This window comes from Pithys albifrons, chromosome 17 (assembly GCF_047495875.1).
Source record: "Pithys albifrons albifrons isolate INPA30051 chromosome 17, PitAlb_v1, whole genome shotgun sequence".
NCBI classification, from domain to species: Eukaryota; Metazoa; Chordata; class Aves; order Passeriformes; family Thamnophilidae; genus Pithys; species Pithys albifrons.
The window spans coordinates 14,023,717-14,050,731 of record NC_092474.1 but is presented as its reverse complement, the minus strand read 5'-3'; the positions used below and the strand labels follow the sequence as shown (position 1 = coordinate 14,050,731).

The window sequence follows — 27,015 nt, the reverse complement described above, 5'->3', positions numbered from 1 at the left end:
TGGCAGGTAATAAATTAACCTGTAACATCCCAAAAATGGAGAGTATCAGCTATGGGCAGCCAGAGGTTTCATTCCTGCACTGCAAAGAGAGTTCAGGGCTGCAGATGTGCAGCAGAATACAATCCAATCCAGCAATTCCAAACCTTATCTGTGCTGGGATACACAGCTGCAGCCTCTGCAGGTACTTCCAAGTGACAGTTCCTGGCTGGATGTTTGCAGGCTGGAAGGAGGGGAAATGGGCTTGTTACAGGGCAAAAAGGATGAATTTCTAGACCTCTGCAAGTCAAGATCAAATATAAACTTCCAAGGAGGTTGCATCCAGAGGTTTTTCCATGTTGAAGCAGAAGTCTTTACTGCTTTCCTTGTGGTGTAAAGGAAAGAAACAGGGAGGAAGAAGCAGATGCCTCATCCAGTGCATACTCTCATGTTTACTTACACAAAAATGCAGGTTCCTGGGAAAACAGCTCCAGGGCAGCACCCAGCTGGGACATCCTGGAGACTGCACAGGAAAAAAATGGGAAAATTCCTATCCTTTAGCTCCTAAACTAATCCCACTCCTAAAGGGATCAGAAACCCAACTGGGTCTTTGCCTCCTCAAGTGTTCCAGCAAAACACTGCATTTATTATAAGCTTTAACAGATAAAACCATGATAAAACAGCAAAGTGCAGCTTAATCCCATCCCACGTTTGCCTTGCCAATCCTCAGGCTGTCCCAGCATCAGGCAGAAGTCCTTCCCTCAGTTCAGGGTGCCATGGAAGTGGAGGAGTCTGAACACACACAGCAAACCCCCAGGCTCCAGGACAAGCCACAGACATGACAAGGCTTTTCTTCACCCCCATCAGCACCTGGAGAGCTGAAGACAACCTGACTAAGTTTCAAGTGTCAGAAACCAAGTTATCATAGAATGGTACATGAAACATGTCTGGAAAGCACCTCAGGTGCAGCCTCCTGCCCTGAGCATCTGCACCCAGATCAGGTTGCTCAGGACCCTGTGTACCCACAGTTGGAATAGTCAAGAGGACCCCTCACCCCTCCAGACCCCATCACCTCAGTATTCAGCCCTCACTCCCAGGTCAGTGTTTCTGAGTGTCCATGCAGGGTTTCCCACAGGCTGGTACCAGCCCACTGCCTCATCCTGGGAGAGCAGAGCCATGTTCTGTGCTCTCACAGCCTCCATCACAGAGCTGTGGGTCTCCCCTCTCCTCCTGTGCTCCAGGCTGAGCACTCCCACATCCCTCCACCACTCCAGCCTCATCCTGGGACCCCCAAACCAGACCCACACCCCAGACAGGGCACCCAGTACTGACCAAAGGGGGCAGTCCCTTCCCTCCACACGCTGCACTTCTGCTAATGCAGCCAAAGCCACCACTGACCTCTGGTGACTCTTGGTCACCTTGTTGTCCCCAGGGGCTCTCCTGCAAAGCTGCTTTGAGCCAGCAACCCCAAGGCAGGGCTGGTGTTTGCCTCCGCTGAACATCACAGAGCTCCCATCATCCTGTTTCTCCAGCCTGTCATGGTGCCTCTGGAATCCAGACTTGTGACCTCTCTGCTCCACTTGGCATCACCCCCAGCCTGGCTGGGAGGGCACTCACCCGTCAGTAACGACATTACACAGCAAATACTGCGGCTAATGGAGTGTAAATCTCACCACGTCTACCAAAAACTAACCGAGTTCTATGTTCTCCCAAACAATCCCTGAGAGGAAATGGCTACTTGGAGCACCACCACCCCCACCAGCCTCCAAAGGGAGTCTCACAGCGTGTGGCAAGACGATGAAAGGCCAGTTCTGAGTGGCAGCTCACAGTGCTGTGCAGGATCAATACAAATTACACAGAATTGCAATGACTGTCCCCTTTTATACCCTCACAAAAAGACTTTTGCTTTGAGCACCCTCTTCCTCCTGCCTATAAAAATTCCATCCCAGAATGGAAAATGCAGAACCAGGGAGCCCATGGCAGCCTCTCCCCAACACAGACCACAGTGACCCAGCAGACAAGGCAGGGAAAACACTGCTGGGATAAAATAAAGCCAGGGATTAGTCTCACCTCACCACGCACTATAAACCTGCAGTGCCTTCTGCTCCACGGGCTCTGCTGGGAAGCACCTCAGCAATAACTTGGGAATAATAAACGAGGGATACAGAGCACTCAGCGTCAGTCACAGTAACCTGCATGTTTGGAAACAGCAAAGCTGCGGGGTCTCGGTCTTCCAAAAATACAGGATGGGGCTGCTGAACAACACAGCCCTGGCACTGGGCACAGCGGGCACAGCAGGCACAGCGGGCACAGTGAGCATACCGGGCACAGCGGGCACAGCAGGCACAGAGGGCACAGTGAGCATACCAGGCACAGCGGGCACAGCAGGCACAGTGAGCACACCGGGCACACCGGGCACAGCAGGCACAGCGGGCACAGCGGGCACAGTGAGCATACTGGGCACAGCGGGCACAGAGGGCACAGTGAGCACACCGGGCACAGAGGGCACAGTGAGCATACCGGGCACAGCGGGCACAGAGGGCACAGTGAGCACACCGGGCACAGAGGGCAGAGTGAGCATACCGGGCACAGCGGGCACAGAGGGCACAGTGAGCACAGTGAGCATACCGGGCACAGCGGGCACTGAGGGCACAGTGAGCACACTGGGCACAGCAGGCACAGCAGGCACAGTGAGCACAGTGAGCATACCGGGCACTGAGGGCACAGTGAGCATACCGGGCACAGCGGGCACAGAGGGCACAGTGAGCATACCGGGCACACCGGGCACAGAGGGCACAGTGAGCACACCAGGCACAGTGAGCACAGAGGGCACAGTGAGCACACCAGGCACACCAGGCACAGTGAGCACACTGAGCACAGAGGGCACAGCGGGCACAGTGAGCATACCGGGCACAGCGGGCACAGTGAGCATACCGGGCACAGCAGGCACAGAGGGCACAGTGAGCACACCGGGCACACCGGGCACAGCAGGCACAGTGGGCACAGCGGGCACAGTGAGCATACCGGGCACACCGGGCACAGTGAGCACAGTGAGCACACCAGGCACTGAGGGCACAGTGAGCACACCAGGCACACCAGGCACAGTGAGCACACTGAGCACAGAGGGCACAGCGGGCACAGTGAGCATACCGGGCACAGCAGGCACAGAGGGCACAGTGAGCACACTGGGCACAGAGGGCACAGTGAGCACACCGGGCACAGCGGGCACAGTGAGCACACTGGCCACAGAGGGCACAGTGAGCACACCGGGCACACCAGGCACAGTGAGCACACTGAGCACAGTGGGCACAGTGAGCACAGTGAGCATACCAGGCACAGAGGGCACAGTGAGCACACCGGGCACTGAGGGCACAGTGAGCACACTGGGCACAGCAGGCACAGTGAGCATACCGGGCACAGTGAGCACAGTGAGCACACCAGGCACAGCGGGCACAGTGAGCACACCGGGCACAGAGGGCACAGTGAGCATACCGGGCACAGAGGGCACAGTGAGCACATCGGGCACAGAGGGCACAGTGGGCACACCAGGCACACCAGGCACACTGAGCATACCGGGCACAGTGGGCACAGTGAGCACACCGGGCACTGAGAGCACAGTGAGCACACCGGGCACAGAGGGCACAGTGAGCACACCAGGCACACCAGGCACACTGAGCACACCGGGCACAGCGGGCACAATGAGCACACCAGGCACAGAGGGCACAGTGAGCACACCGGGCACAGAGGGCACAGTGAGCATACCGGGCACAGAGGGCACAGTGAGCACACCGGGCACACCAGGCACAGTGAGCACACTGAGCACAGTGAGCACACCGGGCACAGAGGGCACAGTGAGCATACCGGGCACAGAGGGCACAGTGAGCACACCGGGCACACCAGGCACAGTGAGCACACTGAGCACAGTGAGCACACCGGGCACAGAGGGCACAGTGAGCATACCGGGCACAGAGGGCACAGTGAGCACACCGGGCACACCAGGCACAGTGAGCACACTGAGCACAGTGAGCACACCGGGCACAGAGGGCACAGTGAGCACACTGAGCACAGTGAGCACACCAGGCACAGAGGGCACAGTGGGCACACTGAGCACACCGGGCACACCACACCATCCCCGTGCTCCTAGCCAGAGCCTCCAGAAAGGGCTTCAAACCAAAGGCTGAAACTTAACATGGAGTCACAGAATCTCCTGAATTGGGAGGGACCCACTTGGATCATCCAGTCCAACTCCTGGCCCTCCACAGGCACCTCAACAATCCCATCCTGAGAGCTGTCCAAACACTCCTGGAGCTCTGGCAGCCTTGGGGCTGTGCCCACTGCCCTGGTGAGCCTGCTCAGTGCCCACCACCCTCTGGGGGAAGAGCCTTTCCCTGAGATCCAACCTGACCCTGCCCTGGCACAACACAACTGACTCCTCATGAGCTGAGGGCACAGGTGACACCCCCACCTGGTGCACAGCAACCCTCTATTTCTACGGCAAAAAGGGGCTTCTTTAATCCTGTGGTCTCCACTCCTGCACAGCCTTGGAAAGGAGAGGCATGTCCCAGTCACCCACGTCCACACTGCAGCCAGATCCACTCAAACTCACCCCATCTTCCGAACTGGGACCAGTGTATTTTTCACGCGCTTCCAAGAAGAGCCACGACTCCTGACAGTTGCAGAAGACCTGAAAAAAAAAGTTTGTGGAACCACCCCTGTGCATTTCACAGGAAAAGAGAAACTTCAAACATCATGAAGATTCCCAGAACTGGGGAATTAGTTGCCATGGATATTTGCTGCTGTGACAAATACTCTAATTCTGTGCTTGGGTGAGTGACAGGCACAAAGCTCCAAGTCAGCTGGGAACACCAACAGGGAATAGCTGAAAACAGGCGGCACTCACAGCCCCGTGTCACTGGGAGCATCCCTGAGGAAACAAAGCAATGGATCTGAACACATCACCAACACCAGGAGGCCAAGGGACCTCCCAAAGGAGCTTTGCTCCCATCCAGGTCCCCACTGTCACCCCCCATGTCACATCTGTGGCTGTGCCACGGGAAGGAGTTTGCTGTTCTTTAGGAGCCCGCCCAGCCACAGGGTTTAGGTGTCTGTGCCCACCACTGAGCCTGAAGTGAGAGGATCTCACACACACCAGCAGGTAACAAGGACAACATTCTTTTCCTCTGTTCCCAGCAGAGACCTGCTGGAGCTATTAGTAACAGCTTAAGAATCACTGCTTTGTGTTAAAGAAGGTAAAGGCACAGACTCCACCATATTTACCCCCACATGCATTGCAGAAGCTGCTTTAACCAGCCAGATGCCCAGACAGTGCTCTCATCCAGAAAGATTGGGAGAATTAAGACTATTTTTAGGGAATGAAGGACCTCCCCCTGAGTCACTGCAGGGACATACATCTATCCAGTCGTGATTCAAAACAGAAATAGCCTTGAAGAGTTAGATAAAGACAAAAAAAATCAGGAAAGTGAATAGAAACACAGTTTGGCTCAGCAGGGTGTGAAAGGAAGGGCAGCTGGATGCAGGGCAAACACAGGTGACACGGGGTTGGTGCCACGGGGTTGATGACAGGCAGTGGTGCTGACACAGCAGCAGCTCCATCAGAGGCTGTGTCAGCACCCAGAGCTGTACCCCGGGAGCAGCTCCGAGCCCCCAGCGATGTCACACAGGGAGCAGCATCACCTGGGGCCAGCAGGAGGCTGGGCTGGGTCACAGCACGGGCCAGGTACAACCCAGCACTGCCAGGAGCCCGGGAAGCCAATGCCAAGTGCCTGGAACTGGCCCAGGGAGGAGATTTGCTTTGCTTTGCTCTGCTCTCACGCAGCCCCACGCTGCCCATCTGCAGGTCTGCGGCCGCCGCTGATCCATTGGCAGCCCGAGGGCTCCGCTGGCCCCGTGGGTGAGTCAGCAATGACTGCCCAGCAGCACCGGCCTCCTCCAGCTCCAGCTCTGCCTGCACAGCCACACAGCAGCGTTATGGCATTAATTATTAAACAAGCTTCTTCATCCAAACCAAACCAAGGCTGGTGTGAGGTACAGCAAAGATCCCTGACAACGTGCCACAGGAATGATTACAACAATGATTACAATTAAATGAATGGCATAAAGAGGGTCTGAAGGGATATTTAACACCTCCAGTTAGCTCAGGTTTGGAAGCACTATCCTATTTAGGGATAAATCCCCAGGATTCTGCCTGCCCTCCTGCCAGCAGGCTGGGTCAACTCACATTTCAGGGTGAGCTGTGGGCCATCTGCACCAGAGCTCAACAGACCTACAGGGAGAAAGGGCTCTGATATCAATGATAACACTCCAGTTACCTAAAATTACCAGGGTGAGTTACCCAGCTACAACAATTGATACACAAGCACAAAACAATACACAGAAGCTCAACAGTCTGACTTGCTGCAGCATAAATAAACCTACAGGTAATGTTGTTCAGAGATGAGTTACAGAGTTCATTGCACTGATTGAAAACTCCCTTCTGGGAAGAAATCAGGCAGGATACAAAGGATACAGCAGGGAAAAGCACAGCAGGTTCCTCACATTACTCCTGACAAGAAAGATCAGTTCCTTCCCCAGTGACTCACTGTGGGCACAGAGGATGACAGGCCAAGCAAGCACCAACTTAAACCTGTAACTGGAGCAGGTCAAGTCAGAGCTGAATAAATATTTCCCTGGGAAAAGACAGGCAGAAGAGCTACAGGCAAGAGGCAGGTGATGTCAGTCATCTCAAAGCTCCTGGAGCACCCAGTAGCACTGCCAGCAGCACAGTCAGGGGTGAGCAGAGCCTTGGGTGTCCTGGAGCACAGACAGCCACTCCATCCTCTGCTCCTGAAGGTCAGCATGGCCCTGGGTGTCCTGGAGCACAGACAGCCACTCCAGCCTCTGCTCCTGAAGGTCAGCATGGCCCTGGGTGTCCTGGAGCACAGACAGCCACTCCAGCCTCTGCTCCTGAAGGTCAGCATGGCCCTGGATGTCCTGGAGCACAGACAGCCACTCCAGCCTCTGCTCCTGAAGGTCAGCATGGCCCTGGGTGTCCTGGAGCACAGACAGCCACTCCAGCCTCTGCTCCTGAAGGTCAGCATGGCCCTGGATGTCCTGGAGCACAGACAGCCACTCCAGCCTCTGCTCCTGAAGGTCAGCATGGCCCTGGGTGTCCTGGAGCACAGAGCCACTCCAGCCTCTGCTCCTGAAGGTCAGCATGGCCCTGGGTGTCCTGGAGCACAGACAGCCACTCCAGCCTCTGCTCCTGAAGGTCAGCATGGCCCTGGGTGTCCTGGAGCACAGACAGCCACTCCAGCCTCTGCTCCTGAAGGTCAGCATGGCCCTGGATGTCCTGGAGCACAGACAGCCACTCCAGCCTCTGCTCCTGAAGGTCAGCATGGCCCTGGGTGTCCTGGAGCACAGACAGCCACTCCAGCCTCTGCTCCTGAAGGTCAGCATGGCCCTGGCTGTCCTGGAGCACAGACAGCCACTCCAGCCTCTGCTCCTGAAGGTCAGCATGGCCCTGGCTGTCCTGGAGCACAGTCAGCCACTCCAGCCTCTGCTCCTGAAGGTCAGCATGGCCCTGGGTGTCCTGGAGCACAGACAGCCACTCCAGCCTCTGCTCCTGAAGGTCAGCATGGCCCTGGGTGTCCTGGAGCACAGACAGCCACTCCAGCCTCTGCTCCTGAAGGTCAGCATGGCCCTGGGTGTCCTGGAGCACAGACAGCCACTCCAGCCTCTGCTCCTGAAGGTCAGCATGGCCCTGGGTGTCCTGGAGCACAGACAGCCACTCCAGCCTCTGCTCCTGAAGTTCAGCATGGCCCTGGATGTCCTGAAGCACAGACAGCCACTCCAGCCTCTGCTCCTGAAGGTCAGCATGGCCCTGGGTGTCCTGGAGCACAGACAGCCACTCCAGCCTCTGCTCCTGAAGGTCAGCATGGCCCTGGGTGTCCTGGAGCACAGACAGCCACTCCAGCCTCTGCTCCTGAAGGTCAGCATGGCCCTGGGTGTCCTGGAGCACAGACAGCCACTCCAGCCTCTGCTCCTGAAGGTCAGCATGGCCCTGGATGTCCCAGAGCAGGAGCCAGCCCACTCCAACCTCTGCTGAAAAAGGCAGAGCTGAGGCAGCTTCACCACCCTGTGGGAGGGACACAGGGCTGGGCAGTGACCCCCTGCCCTGGACAGGGACAGCAAAGGTGCACCCACCCCCACGTGTGCTCCAGCAATGGAAGCTGGGACAGCTGAGGCAGAAATGGGTACCAGGCACCTCACCCTGGTGAGGACTTGAGCAGCTGAGCCCACAAACACACTTCATGCCTGCAAATTCCCCCAGGAGGGAAAGCGGCAGTGATGCTACCTGAGGGTTCCCCACACAATCCATCTTGAGACAGCAACACAGGCTGCTGCTGTGCCACAGGAATCCAGAGTGCTCTGCCCCTCTCAAAGTTTAGTTCTGCACAAGACAAGACAGTTACTTCTGTTACAATTTCATCAAATTAAGTATTTTGGCCAGTACAGAATCACAGAATCACAGTCTGGTTTGGGTTGGAAGGGACCTCAAAGCCAATCTCATTCCTGGGCATGGGCAGGGACCCCTTCCACAATCTCAGGTTGCTCCAAGCCCCATCCAACCCGGTCTTGGACACTTCCAGGGACAGGGTGAGGGATGATATCACTGATTGATGATGATATCACTGATTGAAGATGATATGGGTAGAAACAAAGCATCAACACAGTCCACAGCTCTCGCTGCAGTTTGCAGCCAGCAAACTGAACCAGGCAGCAGGTGTAAAACCCCTGGCACAGGACCAACTAATAACTAGGAGGTGATGGAAACATCCTTAAGGATAAGATCCCTCTTGCAGCGTCAGCAGCAGTTGCTGTTGGGACTCAGCTAAGCCTGACCCTCTCCAAGCACCACCCCGGTGGGGCAGAGCAATCCAGGCTGGAACCAGCAGCATCCAGAGCATCACCCCCTCACCCCACAGCACCCCTGAATGCCCCGTGGACGTGCCAGGTCTCCACAGAGCTGTGCCAGCACTGTGTCCCCACGGACACAGCACAGGGAGGAGCTGCCTCCAACACAGGCAAATAATGAACAAGGAGCAACAGCAAAGCACCATATGGATGCAGGAAGTGTCATGGGAAAACAAGCTTGACTGGGAACACCAATTACTAATCACTGTTTAAAAACAAGTGCTCCAAGTCACCAGGAGCTCCAGGGCTCTCCTGGAAACCCGCCTGCTCCAGCAGCCAGGGTGACAAACACTCCAGGACTTGCTACAGAGGGACAAGCTGTTATAAAAGTCATTCTAGGAGAGTGTGTTGCCTCATTTGACTATGTACAAGCTAAATATAAGGAAATACTTTCCCCCCAAGGTGGTCCAGCACTGGAAGAGGGACATGGAGAGGCTCTGCAATCTCATACCTTGGGAGATTTCAGGGGCTGGAGCAGCAGGAGCAGCTGAAGGAGCTGGGGGGGGGGGCTCAGCCTGGAGAAAAGGAGGCTCAGGGGGGACCTTCTGGCTCTGCAATCCCTGCCAGGAGAGGGGAGCCAGGACAGTGGGTGGGGCTGTGCCCCAGGGAACAGGGACAGGATGTAAGGAAATGGCTTCAAGTTGTGGTGGGGAAGGGTCAGGTGGGAGAGAGGGAAAAATTCTTCATAGAAAAGTTGTCCAGCCCTGTCACAGACTGCCCAAAGCAGTGGAGGAGTCCCTGTCCTTGGAGGGATTTAAAAGCCATGTGGATGTGGCACTTGGGGACATGGGTTAGTGTGGCTTGGCAGGGCTGAGGGATGGCTGAAGTCGATGATCTCAGAAGGATTTGCCAACCTAAAAGATTGTCATTCTGTGACATCCAAACCTCAGCAGCTCAAGGTCCTGAGTAACCTCACTGGGAGGCCCCACATGGAAGAGGCTCTGAGTGAGAGGCTCCAGGTCTCTTCTGGAAGCCCCAATTCCACCATGTCTCCTCCATCAGCAGCAGTTTTCAAGCTGAATCCCTCACCTCCACTGTCTGTGGAGTCTTAGCACGAGAAGCAGGAAAAACCCCTCCAGACTGTGCTCAAACCCTTACAATGCCAGCTGAGAGTTAACTGCTGGAGAAACAGAGCTGGTGAAGAATGCTGCTCTGGGAAACAGCTTTTCCAGGGAAATGAGCTGCAGGATAACCCACACAAGACAGCTGCACTGCCCCAGGCACCCATCACTGCTGTAAGAGCAGAGCCAGGAGGGGAGTTAATGCTGCTGGGGGGAGAGAAGCCTTTCACTTCACAGCCATGACCACACCACACACAGCACGACATGGTCTTCCCCTCTCCATTTGTCACTGCGTTTGTTGTCACATCCTAAGCCCACACAAAGCACTGCTGGAGGCTCTTCCCACACCCAGCCCACAGGTAACCAGCTCCACAGGTAACCTAACCCAGAGAGGCGCCAACAGGAAACCTGAGCTCTGGAAAGGTGAGAAAGCTGCTGGGAGAACATGACACTCATCGGAGGGATGATCACAAGAGCCAATCCTTGACGAATTAATACTCACCTGAAGATCCTCTCTAATCTCCTTGCAAACACTTATCTGCTCAAGGTGATTAGATTGTCCCGTACAGAGCCGCTAATTATAGATAATGATAAATCTGAGTGGCAGAGGAGTTCAGAGAGAGAGTTTGGATGATTAGCAAGTCAAGCAGACGAGTTGTGCCATCCCCAAACTGCCTCCACACGCTGCAGATTTCCAAATCAGGAGAAAACTTGGTCAAAAACCAACCTAAGAGGGACAATCACGGGCAATTAAAAGGGTCCAACCATCTTGCTGGGGGTTTAGGAAGCTCCTAAATCCACACACCTCACTCCAGAGGCGGGTACTGCACAGGGAATCTGTTATTTTCCACAGGTTCAGAGAGGGGAACACGAAGCAAAAGCACAGGAAGTTTTGCTGGCAGCAAGACCTGATGTCTTCATCTGCTCAGCAAAGATACTGGAGTCTGTAAACACTCCATTTGGGGAAAATACTCTAATTAGAAGCTTTAATTCGGCAAACTGTCCCTGTGAAACCAACCAGGCAGCAAACAGGTGCCACACCACCCCCGGCACCTGGAGCAAACCCCATGGGCAGCAGACAGGTACCACACCACACCTGGAGCAAACCCCATGGGCAGCAGACAACACACCACACCTGGAGCAAACCCCATGGGCAGCAAACGGGTACCACACCTGGAGCAAACCCCATGGGCAGCAAACAGGTACCACACCACACCTGGAGCGAACCCCATGGGCAGCAAACGGGTACCACACCTGGAGCAAACCCCATGGGCAGCAAACAGACACCACACCTGGAGCAAACCCCATGGGCAGCAGACAACACACCACCCCTGGCACCTGGAGCAAACCCCACGGGCAGCAAACAGGTACCACATCACACCTGGAGCAAACCCCACGGGCAGCAAACAGGTACCACACCTGGCACCTGGAGGAAACCCCATGGGCAGCAGACAACACACCACACCTGGAGCAAATCCCATGGGCAGCAAACAGGTACCACATCACACCTGGAGGAAACCGCATGGGCAGCAAACAGGTACCACACCACACCTGGCACCTGGAGCAAACCCCATGGACAGCAAACAGGCACCACACCACACCTGGAGCAAACCCCATGGGCAGCAAACAGGCACCACACCACACCTGAAGCAAACCCCATGGGCAGCAAACAGACACCACACCTGGCACCTGGAGCAAACCCCATGGGCAGCAAACAGGCACCACACCACCCCTGGCAGCTACAGCAAACCCCAGGGAGCAGCTCCCGATGGGTGGCACAGAGCCCACACACACACAGGCACCACCAGAGATCCCAGGGGGACACCCAGGATTGCAAGAGCTCCATTCTACAAACAAAAGTCCTACCTGGCAATGTGACAGGTTTATAGCTAAAGAGGGAACAGCAGCAAACCCAAATGGAACAAAAAGCTTCCATCTGGAATGAAATCAATCCAGACAAGGAGGCAGCTTCCCTGATTTAGATGATTACAGAGCATAAGCAAAATGAAGTTTCTGTGAAGCTGCTCCTGAGCAGCCAACACATAAATCAGGTGGGTTGTGTAGCCAAACTCCAGCTACAAAGGGGACAAACCAAGGAGAGTGCAGCAGTTCACATGCAAGGGCAGAAAAGGACACTTCTGGCATGAGCCTGCTGAGCTGGGATGGACACAAAGAGCCAGCAGAAAGGAAGACTGTGGCTCACAACGTCAGAGACCTTTATAGAATATAGAGATATAGGTATCTACTCAGTACCAGTGAGACAGGCAACAGTCCCAGCACTGCCCCCAGCTAAGGTCAGTGAAAACACACAGCCCAATACCTGGAGCTGCCTCAGTCCTGACAGTGCCCTGGAAGTCACATCAGAACCAAACTGCCAGATTTTACCCCAGATTGTCTCCCAGGAGCACTCCGAGATGAGCAATTCCAGCTGACACAGCCACTGATTCACAGTGCTGGTTTTGAAGAGTATCATGGAGGCTTTTCTCCATTTAAGATTTTACCACGTGTTCTGCACTGTATTTTTGTACTCCTGACTCATAACCAAATTAATTCAGTTGTCATCAAGCTCAGTGATGAAAAGAAGCACAAAACCCTCCAGCATCCCTGGAGCAGCTGCTGCAGGTCTGCCCTGCCTGAAAGCTCCACAAAGTTTCAACTCCTTCACAAGCTGCTCAGAATAATTTCCTTGGGTGTTTCTGTTTGTTGTTTCAGCCTAAAACAGATCAAACTGTCTTAAAATAAACCCGGTTGTTTCCATCTAAAATAATTGTTGAAGAAAACCACTTGTTTGCACATGACAGACTTGGCATCAAAACAGAAAAATAATATTCTGACATGGTTGTAAGTGGAGAATTAACTCCAACAACTTTTTCAAGCCAACAGCTCTGGGAGTCAGATCTGGAGCAGAGTTAAAACATTCCAGAAAGGATTACAAGTAAATTAGCTGAATTACTGAGAGGTAACTTCATTCTCGTGGAGGTGTTTTTGTTTGGCTTAAGTTCTTGGGGGGGTTAAACAATTCCAAGTAGATAAACACAGCACTGAATTTCTGCCCTGTTACCTGCTGTGGTCTGACCCCAGGACCCACATTCCAGATCTGTCTTAGACCTGGAGAAGTTTATATTCCCACCTGACAGGGAGCTGAAGCTCTGGGATCTGCTTCAAGCTACGTGTCAGCAGCTGGAGTGAAGAGGAAATCAGCTGCTGAACTTTGTGTCAGGAGGAAAAACAGCTTTGGCGTAGCCTTCGCAGAGAATTCCTCTCTCAGGGGCTTTGGCACTTCTAAAGACTTACTATTTTATAAAGCTCAACCATCTTCAATACCCAGGACTGCTTCTGTGTCCTGAAGCACAGCCAACATCTGCTCCACAACACCGAAGGTGACAGAGCATTTGTGTTCCAAGTGACAAAATAAACATGACCCAAATCACAGGACAGTTTGGGTTGGAGGGGACCTTTAGCTCACCTCGTTCCACCCCTGCCACAGGCACAGACGCCTTCCTAAAGGATAAAACCCCAACATCCACGTTTGTGTTTGCAGCACTCAGCTGAGACACAAAGCACAAGAGAACCTCCAGGGATGACATCACTTTGGATCCGAGCTCGGGGTGTCTGACACGCTGAGCCCACAGCCCGTCTGCACAAAGCACCGCGGGAGACACACACAGAGCCAGGCTGGAATCTCTGCCCAGCGCTGGAGCCTCGCTCCTTCCTCCGGGAACACAGCCCGAACCTGGGCTGCCTTCCCAGCACAGCAACATCCCAGCACAGCAACATCCCAGCACAGGCACAGCAACATCCCAGGCACAGGCACAGCAACACCCCAGGCACAGCAACATCCCAGCACAGGCACAGCAACATCCCAGCACAGGCACAGCAACAGCCCAGCACAGGCACAGCAACACCCCAGCACAGGCACAGCAACATCCCAGCACAGGCACAGCAACATCCCAGGCACAGCAACACCCCAGCACAGGCACAGCAACACCCCAGCACAGGCACAGCAACACCCCAGGCACAGCAACATCCCAGGCACAGCAACACCCCAGCACAGGCACAGCAACATCCCAGGCACAGGCACAGCAACACCCCAGCACAGGCACAGCAACATCCCAGCACAGGCACAGCAACATCCCAGGCACAGCAACATCCCAGGCACAGGCACAGCAACACCCCAGCTGTACAGGCACAGCAACACCCCATCACAGGCACAGCAACATCCCAGCACAGGCACAGCAACACCCCAGCAAAGGCACAGCAACATCCCATCACAGGCACAGCAACATCCCAGGCACAACAACATCCCATCACAGGCACAGTAACATCCCAGCACAGGCACAGCAACATCCCAGCACAGGCACAGCAACACCCCAGCACAGGCACAGCAACACCCCAGCACAGGCACAGCAACATCCCAGGCACAGCAACACCCCAGCACAGGCACAGCAACATCCCAGGCACAGCAACATCCCAGGCACAGGCACAGCAACATCCCAGCACAGGCACAGCAACATCCCAGGCACAGCAACATCACAGCACAGGCACAGCAACACCCCAGCACAGGCACAGCAACATCCCAGGCACAGCAACATCCCAGCACAGGCACAGAAACACCCCAGCACAGGCACAGCAACACCCCAGGCACAGGCACAGCAACACCCCAGCACAGGCACAGCAACATCCCAGCACAGGCACAGCAACAGCCCAGCACAGGCACAGCAACAGCCCAGCACAGGCACAGCAACAGCCCAGGCACAGCAACATCCCAGGCACAGGCACAGCAACACCCCAGCACAGGCACAGCAACACCCCAGGCACAGGCACAGCAACACCCCAGGCACAGGCACAGCAACACCCCAGCACAGGCACAGCAACATCCCAGGCACAGCAACATCCCAGCACAGGCACAGCAACATCCCAGCACAGGCACAGCAACATCCCAGGCACAGCAACATCCCAGCACAGGCACAGCAACATCCCAGGCACAGGCACAGCAACATCCCAGCACAGGCACAGCAACATCCCAGGCACAGGCACAGCAACATCCCAGCACAGGCACAGCAACATCCCAGGCACAGCAACACCCCAGCACAGGCACAGCAACATCCCAGGCACAGGCACAGCAACATCCCAGCACAGGCACAGCAACATCCCAGCTGTACAGGCACAGCAACATCCCAGGCACAGCAACACCCCAGCACAGGCACAGCAACATCCCAGGCACAGGCACAGCATTCCCAGCCCAGGCACAACATCCCTGGTATAGCATCCCTGGCACAGCAACATCCCAGTCCCGGCACAACATCCCAGTCCAGACACACCACCTCATCCCAGGCACAGCACCCCAGCCCTGGCACAGCACCCCAGTCCTGGCACAGCATCTTATCCCAGGTACAACATCCCATCCTAGGCACCACATCGCATCCCAGGCAGAACATCCGATCCCAGGCACATCCCATCCCAGGCCCTCCTTCCCGCAGCGCTGGCAGCCACAGGCACGGCTGGGGGAGGATTCCCAGGCTCTGGCACCACAGCAGGAGCAGGTTATTGCCCAGCAGAGGACGATGGTTTCGGGTTGTTCCGCTGCGGCAGCTGGAGCCGCTGCGAGAGGAGGGCAGGGATGGACAGACGCTCGGGCGGCGCTGCGGACCCCGCACTGTCCCAGGCTCCGGGAGACCATTCCCGGCCTGGGCCGTGCCGAGTTACACCAGCCGAGCCGCGCAGCAGCCCCGGGGCCCCGCGCCGGTACCTGTAGTAGCTGAGCAGCCCGTTGCTGAGCACGAACCAGCGGCGCTGGTAGCCCTTCAGGTAGTTGGTCCACTTGAAGAGCCATCCCTTGTAGGTGTCGGAGCCCGGGGGGGCTGCGGGCGCTCCCCCCGCCGGGCCCCCCCCGCCGCCGCCGCCGCCGCGGCCGCCCGGCTCGGTGCTCATTGCGGGCAGCTCGTGGCAGGCGAGGCAGGGCACGGCGCCGAGCAGCGACACGAGCCCGCGGGTGCGGCCGGCGCAGAGCGCGGCGGGTTTCCCCATAGGCCCCGGGCCGGCTCCGCTCCCTCCGCGGGGCCTCCCGGCGCGGCCCCCGGACCCGCCCCCGGCCCAGGCCACGCCCCCGGACCGGCCCCGCCTCCGGTATGGGCCCCGCCCCTGCCCCGCCCCTGCCCGGGGCGGTGCCGAACACGTGACCGCGGGGGCGCCCCCTGGCGGCGGGGCGGGAACGGCGCCCCCCCCCCCCCCCCCGCCATTTTGGCCCCCGCCGCCATTTCGCCCCGGGGGAGGGATACAGAACTTTGGGATGTGTGAAAGATTGTTCCCATAAGAATTTTCCCCTTAGAAACATCCTCCGTAGTAGCGTCTTCCTCGCCAGGAGGAAAAGCCCCATCCCGCTGCCCCGTTCGTTCTCCTGCTCCCACCACCCCCACAGCCCAGCGGCCTTTCATGTCTGAGGGGGCCCCTGTTCACAGGGCTCCGTGGGGTCAGCGGCCTGTGTTCCCAAACGTGCTGAGGCCCTTTCCCTCTTCACTCTTTTTCCCTTCCCTCTTACTTTCCCTTCCCTTTCTTCTCTTGCCCTCTTCCCCTCCCAAACCTTCCCTTTCTCCTTCCCTTCCCTCTTCCCTTCCCTTCCCTTCCCTTCCCTCTTCCCTACCCTTCCCAAACCTTCCCTTCCCTCTTCCCTACCCTTCCCTCTTCCCTTCCCTTCCCAAACCTTCCCTTCCCTTCCCAAACCTTCCCTTCCCTTCCCTTCCCTTCCCTTCCCTTCCCTTCCCTTCCCTTCCCTTCCCTTCCCTTCCCTTCCCTTCCCTTTCCCTTGTTTCCCCTTCCCTTCCCTCCCCTCCCCTTCCCTCCCCTCCCCCTCCCCTCCTCTCCCCTCCCCTTCCCTTCCCTTCCCTTCCCTTCCCTTCCCTTCCCTTCCCTTCCCTTCCCTTCCCTTCCCTTCCCTTCCCTTCCCTTCCCTTCCCTTCCCTTTCCCTTCTGTTTCCCCTTCCCTTCCCTTTCCCCTTCCCTTTCCCCAAACCTTCCCAAGCCTTTCCTTCCCAAACCTTCCCTTCCCAAATCTTCCCTTCCCTTCCCAAACCTTCCCTTCCCAAACCTTCCCTTCCCAAACCTTCCCTTCCCAGACCTTCCTTTCCCAAACCTTCCCTTCCCTTCCCAAACCTTCCCTTCCCAAACCTTCCCTCTTCCCTCTTCTATGCCCTTCTCTTCCCACCCCCCCAGCCCAGGGATTGCCTTCCCCTGATCTCCCTAATCCCCCCTGATCCCGCTGATCCCATTACTGTCTCCCATGCCCTGTGCAGGCTGTCCCAGCCCTGGGGGGCTTCCCTGAGGGTGAAGGGGCTCCCCCAGCCCCGGGAGCATCTCCAGGGAAGGCTCAGGATCCACACTGGGCAGCTCCAGGGGCAGGAACACGTGGGGATCCTCCATGCCCTGCTGAGGGCTGAGCTCCTGCCCCTCTGAAGCGATTCCTCCCCGGAATGTCCCCCTGTCGGGAGCTCCAGCGCCGCTGGCACCTCGGGCACTGCGGCAGCTCCTGGGGCAAGTCCTGTGTCTGAAAGAGCACAGAGTGCTTTGGGCTCCAAAGGCAGCCAGAGACCCACGGAATGGGTTGGGTGGGAAGGGACCTTAAAGCCCATCCATCCCATTCCCTGCCATGGGCAGGGACACCTCCCACTATCCCAGGTGGCTCCAAGCCCTGTCCAACCTGGCCTTGGACACTCCCAGGGATGGGGCAGCCACAGCTCCTCTGCCCAACCTGTGCCAGGGCCTGCCCACCCTCACAGTCAACAACTCCTTCCCCACATCCCATCTATCCCTGCCCTCTGGCAGTGGGAAGCCATTCCCTCTTGTCCTGTCCCTCCATCCCTTGTCCCCAGTCTCTCTCCAGCTCTCCTGGTGCCCCTTTAGGCTCTGGAAGGAGCTCCAAGGTCTCTTCTCCAGGCTAACATTCTTTTCTTTCACCAGGAACCCTTGGGCTGTTGGTATTTGGAACTGAAGATTCCCTGGAGAGACGTAACTGCATCCCAGACTGCCCACATGGGGACCAACACCTCAAAGTCTCCCAGATTCCCTCATCTCCTGTGGCTGTGAGGAAGGGAACACGCCTCCCCTGGCCCTGTCAGAGGACAGAGTGGCCTCACCTGACCCTGGAGGCTGTTTGGGCTCTGCAGCCGGTGTCACTGCCCTCTCCTGGGAAGGGAGGCTGCCACCAAGGGCCACTAAAGTCATGGGTGAAGAAATGCCACTGGGAGGCTGGGTCCAAAAGGCTTCTGCTCCCAGTTTGCACAGCTGGCTTTGGGAATGGCTTACAGGACTGAGAACAAGGGATGAGCTGGGCTGTGCCACATCCCATCCTTCTGGAAATTGCAGACCCAGGAGTGATGCCCAGGCAGGACTCGTGTCACTCCTGGCACTGGTAACCACAGTCCTGCAGCTTCCTCCAGTGGGAAGGGACAAGGGCTCCCAAACACACACACAGGACTTGACAGAATGAGGGGAAATGGCCTCAAGCTGTGCCAGGGAAGGTTTATGTTAAATATCAGGAAACCTTTTTTCACAGAAAATGTTCTAAAGCCCTTCACAGACTCCCAAGAGAAGTGATAGAGTCACCACCCTTGGAAGTGTGGACGTGGCACTCGAGGACACATTTTAGGGGTGAACATGGTGGTGCTGGGTGGATGGTTGTACTTGATCTTGAAGGTCTTTTCCAAACTTAACAATTTAATGCTTTTATCTGGAAAAGCTCAGACCCAGCAGCTTTGCCAGGGAGAGAGAAGGGATTTGGGACTTCATTTCTTGCCCTTGCCCTTGCCCTTGCCCTTCTTCATCTTTGTCTTGAAGAAGATCCGTGCCAAGTAGCCTTTCCAGAAAGCCTGGATGCAGGTGGCAGCACGGTTCCTTCTGGCCTGCTCCTGCAATTCCTCCTCCTCCTTCTGCTTAAGCATCCTGCGCTCCTCCACAATCTGGGAATACTCCTGGAGCAGCAGAGCATGTTTCTCCATCAGCTGGGCCAGCTGGGCCTTCTCCTCGGTGTAGACAGCGTGAATCTCATCATACGTGGCCTGGCAGGACAGCAGATACCGGGGACAGCAATTCAGCTCCTCCCTGTACATGCCCAGGCATCCTGAAACCCACCCCAGATCCACGCAGAGCCAGGACTGGGAGCTGAGCTGAGCTTTTCCAAAGGGATTCAAAAGGAAGGCATGTGCCCAGTAACCAGGGAATTCTCATGACATGCCAGGTCCCACTATCTTCCTGCCCCTTTGAAAAATCCCCCCACAACAGAATATTTGGGGACCAGTGTGGGGGTGGGACTCCCTTGACAAATTCTGCCCCAAACCTGCCCAAACGTGGGGCTCTTGCCTCCCTACAGACAGGAAACCAAAATAACCTCATTAATAAAGACCTGACCGGGGGGATCATTCCTTGCAATTAGCAGCAGCTTTCAGGTCCCTCCCTGCATTTTGGAGTCCAGCAGCTTTTATCCATCCCAATAAACAGTGCAAGAACAGGAAAGCCACCAGGGCCTTTCCAGAGGGGAGGTTTGGGAGTGCTGATGTGACCCTCAGCCTGTTATGGCTCAGTTGGGTGCAGGTTGTTGGATTTCTTAGTGCCCAGCACATCTCTCAAAGATCCAGCAAGAACAAGAGCAGGATTTGGGCACCAGAGAGAGCCACAAGGATTGAGGATTGGAGCAAACCTGAAAAACCTGCTCCCTGGTATGTGGTGGACATGCCTGGCACAACGTGGCAACCCACAGGTCCCCAAATACTGTGGGACTTAGCAGTGGATGTGGCTTTTCCTGAAACCAAAGGAGCAGAGAACTCCTGGACACATAAGAAGTACAAAGATCCCTTTCCTACAGTTCACTGGATGGAGATCTGTCTGTCACTTCCGTGGCCTCCTGGGTAAGAGCCACATGTCCATTTGGACAGGAATCTACCTGAGCAAGTCCCTTCATGGCAGAGCAAAGCAGTTTAGAGCCAATACCTGTTTTTCTGCCATGTCTGTGTCATATTTCTGGATCCAGTTCTCAATTTCCATCTCCACTCTGCACTTCCTCTGAAACACAAAACAAGACCAGATCCCTGCAGGCATCTGGGGCCTGGTAAGGAGGATCCTGAGTGAGGAAACAGGGAAGCTCTGAGTGCAGCATCATTGTATCTGTGTATAACACTCCTCCCTGGGACAAACCTCCCTCAGCTGACACACACGTGGTCTGCCCTGGTTTGAGGATTCTCCCGGGACATTCCCTGAGGTCCAGAGGACTTTATTTGGTTTACATCACAGAGCTGGGGGTTGGAACAGCACCTGAAAAGTGCTTTCTGCAGGAGGAAATGAATGTGTCCAATGGAATGTGGCAAGCCAATGGCAAACTGGGGAAACCACTCTAAAATAGAAGCAGTAGAGGACTGCAAAGCATGAACACAGCACAGAAAGTGCTCAAATAATGGTGTCTGTGAAACAAGACATGTTTCTGGCTGTAAAACAGTTTAGCAGTGGCTGTGCTGCTTTACAACTCATTACAGGCAGCTGCTGGATCTCTGCTCTGTGGAATCATTCCTGTCCACCACAGGTGCCACATGATTCCCTGTGTGACATTACCCCAGGAAGCCCCAAGGGCTCCCAGGCCCTCACGAGGTCACACCTCAGCTAATTAGACCACAAGTACAACCTTGTTCTTGTACACAAGTACAACTTGTACCTGCTGAGGAAAGGAGGCCTCTCTGGTCAATAAATGTGTCCTCCTGAGTACTGGAATGAGCTGAGCACTCCTCAGCCTGCCCTGCAGCCTCAGGGAGTGCCTGGCACTGCCAAAGAAGGTGCAAACAGGCAGATTTGGGAATTTGTACTGCGGCTCTAACTTGGGTCCGATGCTTTGTCAGTGCCCAGCCCCACTGCCACTTCGTGCTGCATCCCCCAGTGCAAGAGTGAGGGATGCCCCATCACCAGCATGGGCTGCTCTGCCCGTGGGAGGCTGTGCTGGTTTGGAGGGAATACCCAGGAGGAGCAAAATGAGGAAAACTTTTTCAAGATCCAGGGTCTATGTGTCACCAGCGTGTACTGCTCAGGGCAGAGCTGTTCCTCCAGAGGCCTGAGCTTCTCTTGTAGTCCCATGTTCTCCTCCTGTATCTGCTCAGCACTGGGGGATGAAGGGATCAAGAGGAGGCTTTGGGGTGCTGGCAGGGGAGAGGCTGAACCCCCCGTGCCCTGGGCTGGTCCCACAGCATGGGCAGCAAAGCAGGGGGGGATTCTGCCCCTCTGCCCCCTCAGGTGAGACCCCACCTGCAGAGCTGCCCCAGCCCTGGGCCCAGCACAGGAAGGATGTGGAGCTGCTGGAGAGAGTCCAGAGGAGGCCACAGAGATTCTCCAGGGCTGGAGCCCCTCTGCTCTGGAGCCAGGCTGGGAGAGCTGGGGGGAATTACCTGGAGAAGTGAAGGCTCCAGGGACACCTGAGAGCCCCTTTCAGGGCCCGAAGGGGCTCCAGGAGAGCTGGAGAGGGACTGGGGACAAGGAATGGAGGGACAGGACAAGGGGGAATGGCTTCCCACTGTCAGAGGGCAGGGATAGATGGGATATAGGGAGGAATTCTTGGCTGGGAGGGTGGACAGACCCTGGCACAGGTTGCCCAGAGAAGCTGTGGCTGCCCCAGCCCTGGGAGTGTCCAAGACCAGGTTGGACAGGGCTTGGAGCCACCTGGGCTGGTGGGAGGTGTCCCTGCCCATGGCAGGGGGTGGGATTGGATGGGCTTTAAGGTCCCTTCCAACCCAAACCATTCTGTGATCATTTCCCCCTCGGTCAACCCAACCCAAGTCCTTGGTTTGTCTATTCAGCAAAGTGCCAAGCAGAACAGGAACTGCTGAGCCCTCAACAAGAGCCATGTCCCACCTGGAACTCTAAATCAATTCTGAAAGATGCCTTCCTATCAAGCCAACATTGTGTTTGCTCTGCTCACCTGTTTCTCCACCATCCCTCACCTGCCCTGCTCCAGCCTTGCTGCCTTGCACCCTGCCCAGCCACGGCCTCTCCTGTACCGTGTCCCAGCACCACGGGAAGGTGTTCCCAGAGCTGAGACAAGAGCAGGACCTGTGACAGGCTCCATCCCTGCTGCCACTGCAGGGCTGCTTCCCACTGGAATCAGCAGAGCATGAGGACAGAGCGGGTGTACTCTGACAAACACCACGTGCATCCTGCCAGGAACCAGCAGGGAGCAAGGAATCCCTCACAGCAGGCAGCAGTCAGAGCTGACAGGTCTGCAAACAGGTCTAAAGCTCCTGCCCCACAACTCTGCTCCCTTTTACCTTCCTGAGAACCAGCTCTGAGGCTCGATGCTCCTGTACCAGTGCAGAGAGCTGTGCTCGCAGGTACTGAACCTCCTCTTGCAGCCTGGCACACCTGTCCTGGGAGGCTTCCACCTCCTCCTTTTGCCATTTCTCCCCTTTCTGCTTCATCTGCTGGATGTCAGCTTTGCAGTCCTTGGCCAGATTGTCCATGGTGGTTTTGAGGTCTTCAATCATTTTGTCCTTCTTGTCAACCTAGTGCCAGAAAATAAGAGGAATATCATTGGGAAATGCCAGTGAGGCATAAGGTGGGCAGGGGAGGAAAGATCCTGGCAAAGGTGGAGGAGATCCAAGAAGAGGCCCTTAGGTGCCTGCTCAGGTAGCACCAAGAACCTGCCACTGCTGGTTGAGGGAAGAGTTAGATTTACACAGGAGCTTTGGAAACCTCTCCTGTTGTTCCTCTGGGATCCTGTTAATAAACAGAGTGAACCAACCACTCGGAGCCCCACTGGCTCTGCCACCTGAGGAACAGCCAAAACCAGATTCCCTGGAGTGAGCCCTGGGCTCCCTTGAGAGCTGGATCAGGCTCTGAGTGACAGTCAGGGGAAACCCTCAGCTGGGATCAGTGAAGCACATTTATTCATAATGCCCTGGCCAAGCTGCCAAATTGCACGTAAAAATCTCAAGAGTCTCAATTCCCAGATCTCCAAGAAGCAGAAGGAATGGGGAAAGCAGGCCCTCAGCTCTGCCAGCACCATCCAGTGCAGTGGGCACAGGATAAAACCTCCCTGGCTGGCCCTTCTTGCAGAGAGGAGAAGCACAGGTAGAAAACAAAGGATTGTTGTCAGGAGCTCAGGGCTTGGATGCTTGGCACAGTCCAAAGGCTTGGAAAGCCCCTGAGAAGTGCCCAGTCATTCATCTGCACCTCAGCTGCAGATAAAATTAAAAATTCATGTAATTCATATAATCTCTGATTAATCACAAATGCTCCAAGGCAGCTATTAGAGTTGAGAGTCACAGAAATGTTGGTTTTAAGCAAGAGTGAAGACAGAGCAGACATTAAATATGGATTTTAATCAGAGCAATCTCTCCCTGGAACAACTTTTCATTGTTTCATCAGCAGGGAATGAAGCAGCTGGCACTGTCACCCTGCCAGGACACCAGCACAGCAATTTGTGTCTGTCCTGCAGCTCCTCTGGAACTCAGGGACTTGTCTCATTCGAGTTGGCTGGCAAGAACAGGTTCAAAACATGCCAGATTCAAGTTTTAACAAAATCAACTGTGCAAGAAGCACATTTCGTTATATTTCACAACAAAAAAAGCATCCTTAAGTTTAGGATCTGGTTTAGAAATTACTTCTGGAACTTGCTCTTTAGGAACTGCAATAAAGTTTTGAGTTACCAAAGTTTTGCCCCAGTAACAATTTGTTGGAAAACATTCCCACAAGACCGTACCTCCTCCTTTCGGGTCTGGATCGCTGCTGCCAGCTCCGCCCACAGAGCCGCGATCGCCTCCGTGTTTTGCTCAACCCTGAGGGATGTTCCTTCCATGAACTGAATCTTTTCTTCCTCTTCCGCAGGGCTGGTCAGGAGTTTCCCCAGCGTGAAATCCCTGAACTCCACAAAGGCTTTGATAAACACATCAGCTGGTGATGGTCTCACCTGGACTTCATATTTCAGTCCCTGGCAAAGCAAAGGGTTGGCCAGGAAGAGCCTCAGGATGTGTCTAAGAGAGCGTTTCAGGTGTTGCTCCTTTGCTCTCTTGGTCTCCTCTTCTCCACGGCTGGCGAGCAGGTGCTGCATTTCATTTGAAAGCTTTTGGTGCTCCAACAAGCTGGCCGTGATCTCAGGTCCCAGCATCCTAGCAAGCCTCTCCAGAGAGCCAGTAATCCGTGGGATCAACCTGGTCATCTGCAGCTTGGTAATGGTCTCATCCAGGACAGTCAGGATTCTTTCTGTCTCCCTGCTATCAGGCTTTAACTGGCATGGCTCTGACATCCTCATGGCACCTAACGGGGTCGCTGCCTTCTCTGGAGTTGCCATGCCCCTCTCCAAGGTTCTTTGCTTCATCACGATGCTTGGAATGCAGCCGGATGCCCTGTTGCCATGGATTCAGTTAAACACCTGTGGGTTGAGTGGTTTGAGGTCTAGAAAGGACACGACAGCTCTCGCACAAGGTGAGGCTCTCCAAGAACAGCGAGGTGCCTGTGCTGCCGCTGTCACACAACCTTCCTTCTGGGATTTTCCGTCTAAGAGGAAACCGTGGGGACAGCGTTAGAGAAACAATGTCATGTGGCAAAACGTGGGAGTTTCAGATTACACTGGTGCTCTCCCTGGGTCTGGGCACAGGGTCAGAGCTGGTCTCTGTCCCAGAAAAGCTGTTGAATACCCATGGTAAGGAAATAATATTCCCTTAATAATGATTTCCTGGTCTTGAAGAGTGGTGGGGGTAAAGCTCCCAAGTGCCTGAGGCAGAGCAGCAGCGACTGCAGCTCTGCAGCCCCGGAGGGTGCGGAGAGCGGCTGGCAGGACCCTGTGCCCACCCGGGAAGGAAGGGCAGGGGTCCCAGTGGGAAACCTCTACCCTTCCCAGCCTGCCACTGTCAGAGGAACGGGGTGGGAGAGGGAATTGGGCAGGGCCGGAGGGAAGAGGGGCCAGAAGAGGGGCAGGGAGGGTTCACGGAGCGGGCAGGGGGCAGCTGAGCGTGGGAGGGAAGAAGGGTGCCCTGGGTGTGGTGTGTGGCAGCAGCGGGACCCAGGGACAGCCAGAGCTGAGCAGGGAGGGATTCCCGGAGAGGGGGCGGGCCGGGAGGACCGGGCGGGACTGCGGGACCAGCGGCCCTGGGGCAGCGCGGGGCCGGGAAGGCGTGTCGGGGAGTGCCTGTCCCAGGCAGCCTCCAGCCCCTGCAGCGCAACCGCTCCCGCTCCTGGTGCTGATCCCGATCCCGATCCCGCTCCTGGTCCCGCTCCCGATCCCGATCCCGCTCCTGGTGCTGATCCCGATCCCGATCCCGCTCCCGGTGCTGATCCCGGTCCCGCTCCCGTTCCCGCTCCCGTTCCCGCTCCCGCTCCCACTCCCGCTCCCACCCGCCGCCTTCAGCGTTGCCGTTGCCAGGCGACCCAGGGGGCGGGGCCTCTCGCGACAGCCTATGGCGAGCGGCACTTTCCCCGCCCATGACTTGATTGACAGCGGCCCTGTCCAATGAGCAGTCCCGATGCAGTGCCCCGCGGGGGGGTGTCATGGCGGCCGCGGACGCCGTGAGAGGAGCGGGGTGGGAGTCTGGGCTTGGCCCCTCCGCGCTGCCGGGCCTGCCCCAGAGCACGGCACACAACCCGAGCTATGAACTTCATCCCCCCGGGGCCGAGTCTGCCAGGCCCGGGACAGCCCAGTGCGTGTCCGGGAGCCCCGAGGGGTCTGTTACCACGGGCGGCCCTTTGTCCCGCGGCTCGGCCTCCGCCGGCCCGGCAGCCCCTTCATTGCCGCACAGAGCCCCGGAGGCACCGCTGGGCACGGCACAGCCCGTGCTCGGCACGGCACAGCCCGCCGCTGTGTCCTGTGCAGTGCGACCACCGCCCTGGGATTACTGGTCCGGCATTGCTGAGGAGGGAGGGATGGATGGATGGATGGATGGATGGATGGATGGATGGATGGATGGATGGATGGATGGATGGATGGATGGATGGATGGATGGATGGATGGATGGACGGACGGGTGGATGGATGGATGGATGGATGGATGGATGGATGGATGGATGGATGGATGGATGGATGGATGGATGGATGGATGGATGGATGGACGGACGGACAGACGGACGGACGGGTGGATGGACGGACGGACGGACGGACAGACGGATGGATGGATGGGTGGACGGACGGACGGACGGACGGACGGACGGATGGATGGAAGGACATCCACAGACGGGCAGGGCTTGCCCCAGTCTGTGCCTTTCCAGACCTCCTAGGCCATAGGTCTTGAGGACACGCAGGATGGGGGCAGAGCTGCAGAGGGCAGGGAGGGGGCAGGCCTGTGTTGGCTCTGGGTTGCTGGGCTGGGCATAGAATCCCAGAATTATTAAGCCTGGAAAAGCCCTCTGAGATCATGAAGTCCAACCACTTCAGGGCCACCTCTAACCCATGTCCCCAAGTGCCACCTCCACACGGCTTTTAAATCTCTGTAGGGATGGGGACTCCACCATTGCTCTGGGCAGCTGGACAGACCTCTCAGTGTAGGAATTTTCCCAATGTCCAACCTGAACCTCCCCTGGCACAACTTGAGGCTGTTTCCTCTTGTCCTGTTCTTGTCCCAAAATAGGTTCTTTTACCCTGTGTGCAGGAGACTGTATGCCCTAAAGGCTATTTGGCAGTTAAATCCATTATGAAAATAATGTTTTTTTCTTTCCAAAGCTGAGCAGTGTCCTGATTGCTTTGTTTGAAATGGGCCACTGCTCTCCACGAAATGCAGACTTTGACTTCCTTACAGCCACAACCTGGAGAGGGCTTCAATTGCCCAGTGATGTCACCAGAGTCCCCCGTGTCCTGGTGCACACAGCCTGCTCCAAGGGACAGCAAGTCCTTGGGACAGACAGGGAGAAAGGAGAGAAAAGGTGGAGCAACCAAACCTCCTCTGGAGTAGGGAAGACTGTGGATCACTGCTGCTCCCTTCTGGAGCTGGGTAATTACAGACAATCTCATCCTTCAGGCAGAGATGGAGGTGATGACACATGTCCAGAACAGCCTG

At 56.2% G+C, this 27,015-nt stretch overlaps 2 protein-coding genes and 1 long non-coding RNA gene across 6 annotated transcripts in view; all 3 read right to left on the bottom strand.

Moving 5' to 3' along the window:
* The window catches only part of OSBP2 (oxysterol binding protein 2), a 121,547-nt gene extending 105,437 nt beyond the window's left edge, over window positions 1-16,110 (bottom strand). Inside the window, exons 1-2 of one of the 4 annotated variants that reach the window (XM_071571928.1) lie at window positions 15,760-16,090; window positions 4,583-4,660 (exon numbers count right to left, since the gene is read on the bottom strand). In XM_071571928.1, the coding sequence (XP_071428029.1) occupies window positions 4,583-4,660; window positions 15,760-16,037 (356 nt within the window). In that variant the 5' untranslated portion in view covers window positions 16,038-16,090. Of the gene's footprint in view, window positions 1-4,582; window positions 4,661-10,512; window positions 10,552-13,476; window positions 13,514-15,759 lie in introns of those variants that run through there. The other 3 variants (XM_071571930.1, XM_071571931.1, XM_071571932.1) reach the window with 3 other exon arrangements.
* Window positions 600-1,638, bottom strand: LOC139679837 (uncharacterized). The gene is made up of 2 exons (XR_011699253.1): window positions 1,375-1,638; window positions 600-854 (listed from the first exon to the last, which is right to left on the bottom strand). It is a non-coding gene; the product is annotated as an uncharacterized lncRNA (long non-coding RNA).
* A 2,529-nt stretch (window positions 16,111-18,639) lies between the features above and the next one.
* On the bottom strand, window positions 18,640-24,401 carry IQCD (IQ motif containing D). The gene is made up of 4 exons (XM_071571936.1): window positions 23,734-24,401; window positions 22,301-22,534; window positions 19,989-20,060; window positions 18,640-19,060 (listed from the first exon to the last, which is right to left on the bottom strand). Exons 1-4 carry the CDS (start codon window positions 24,346-24,348, stop codon window positions 18,788-18,790), a joined length of 1,194 nt encoding a protein of 397 aa, XP_071428037.1. The 5' UTR covers window positions 24,349-24,401; the 3' UTR covers window positions 18,640-18,787.
* Between the last annotated feature and the right edge of the window lie 2,614 nt (window positions 24,402-27,015).

Excerpts from the sequence above, each read along its gene's own strand:
- IQCD (XM_071571936.1), bottom strand. The coding sequence starts at position 24,348 with ATGAAGCAAAGAACCTTGGAGAGGGGCATGGCAACTCCAGAGAAGGCA. Across the intron at positions 22,535-23,733 it reads TCCAGACCCGAAAGGAGGAG|GTTGACAAGAAGGACAAAAT; the intron begins GTACGGTCTTGT and ends TTCTGGCACTAG. Across the intron at positions 19,061-19,988 it reads CAGACATGGCAGAAAAACAG|GCCACGTATGATGAGATTCA; the intron begins GTATTGGCTCTA and ends CTGTCCTGCCAG.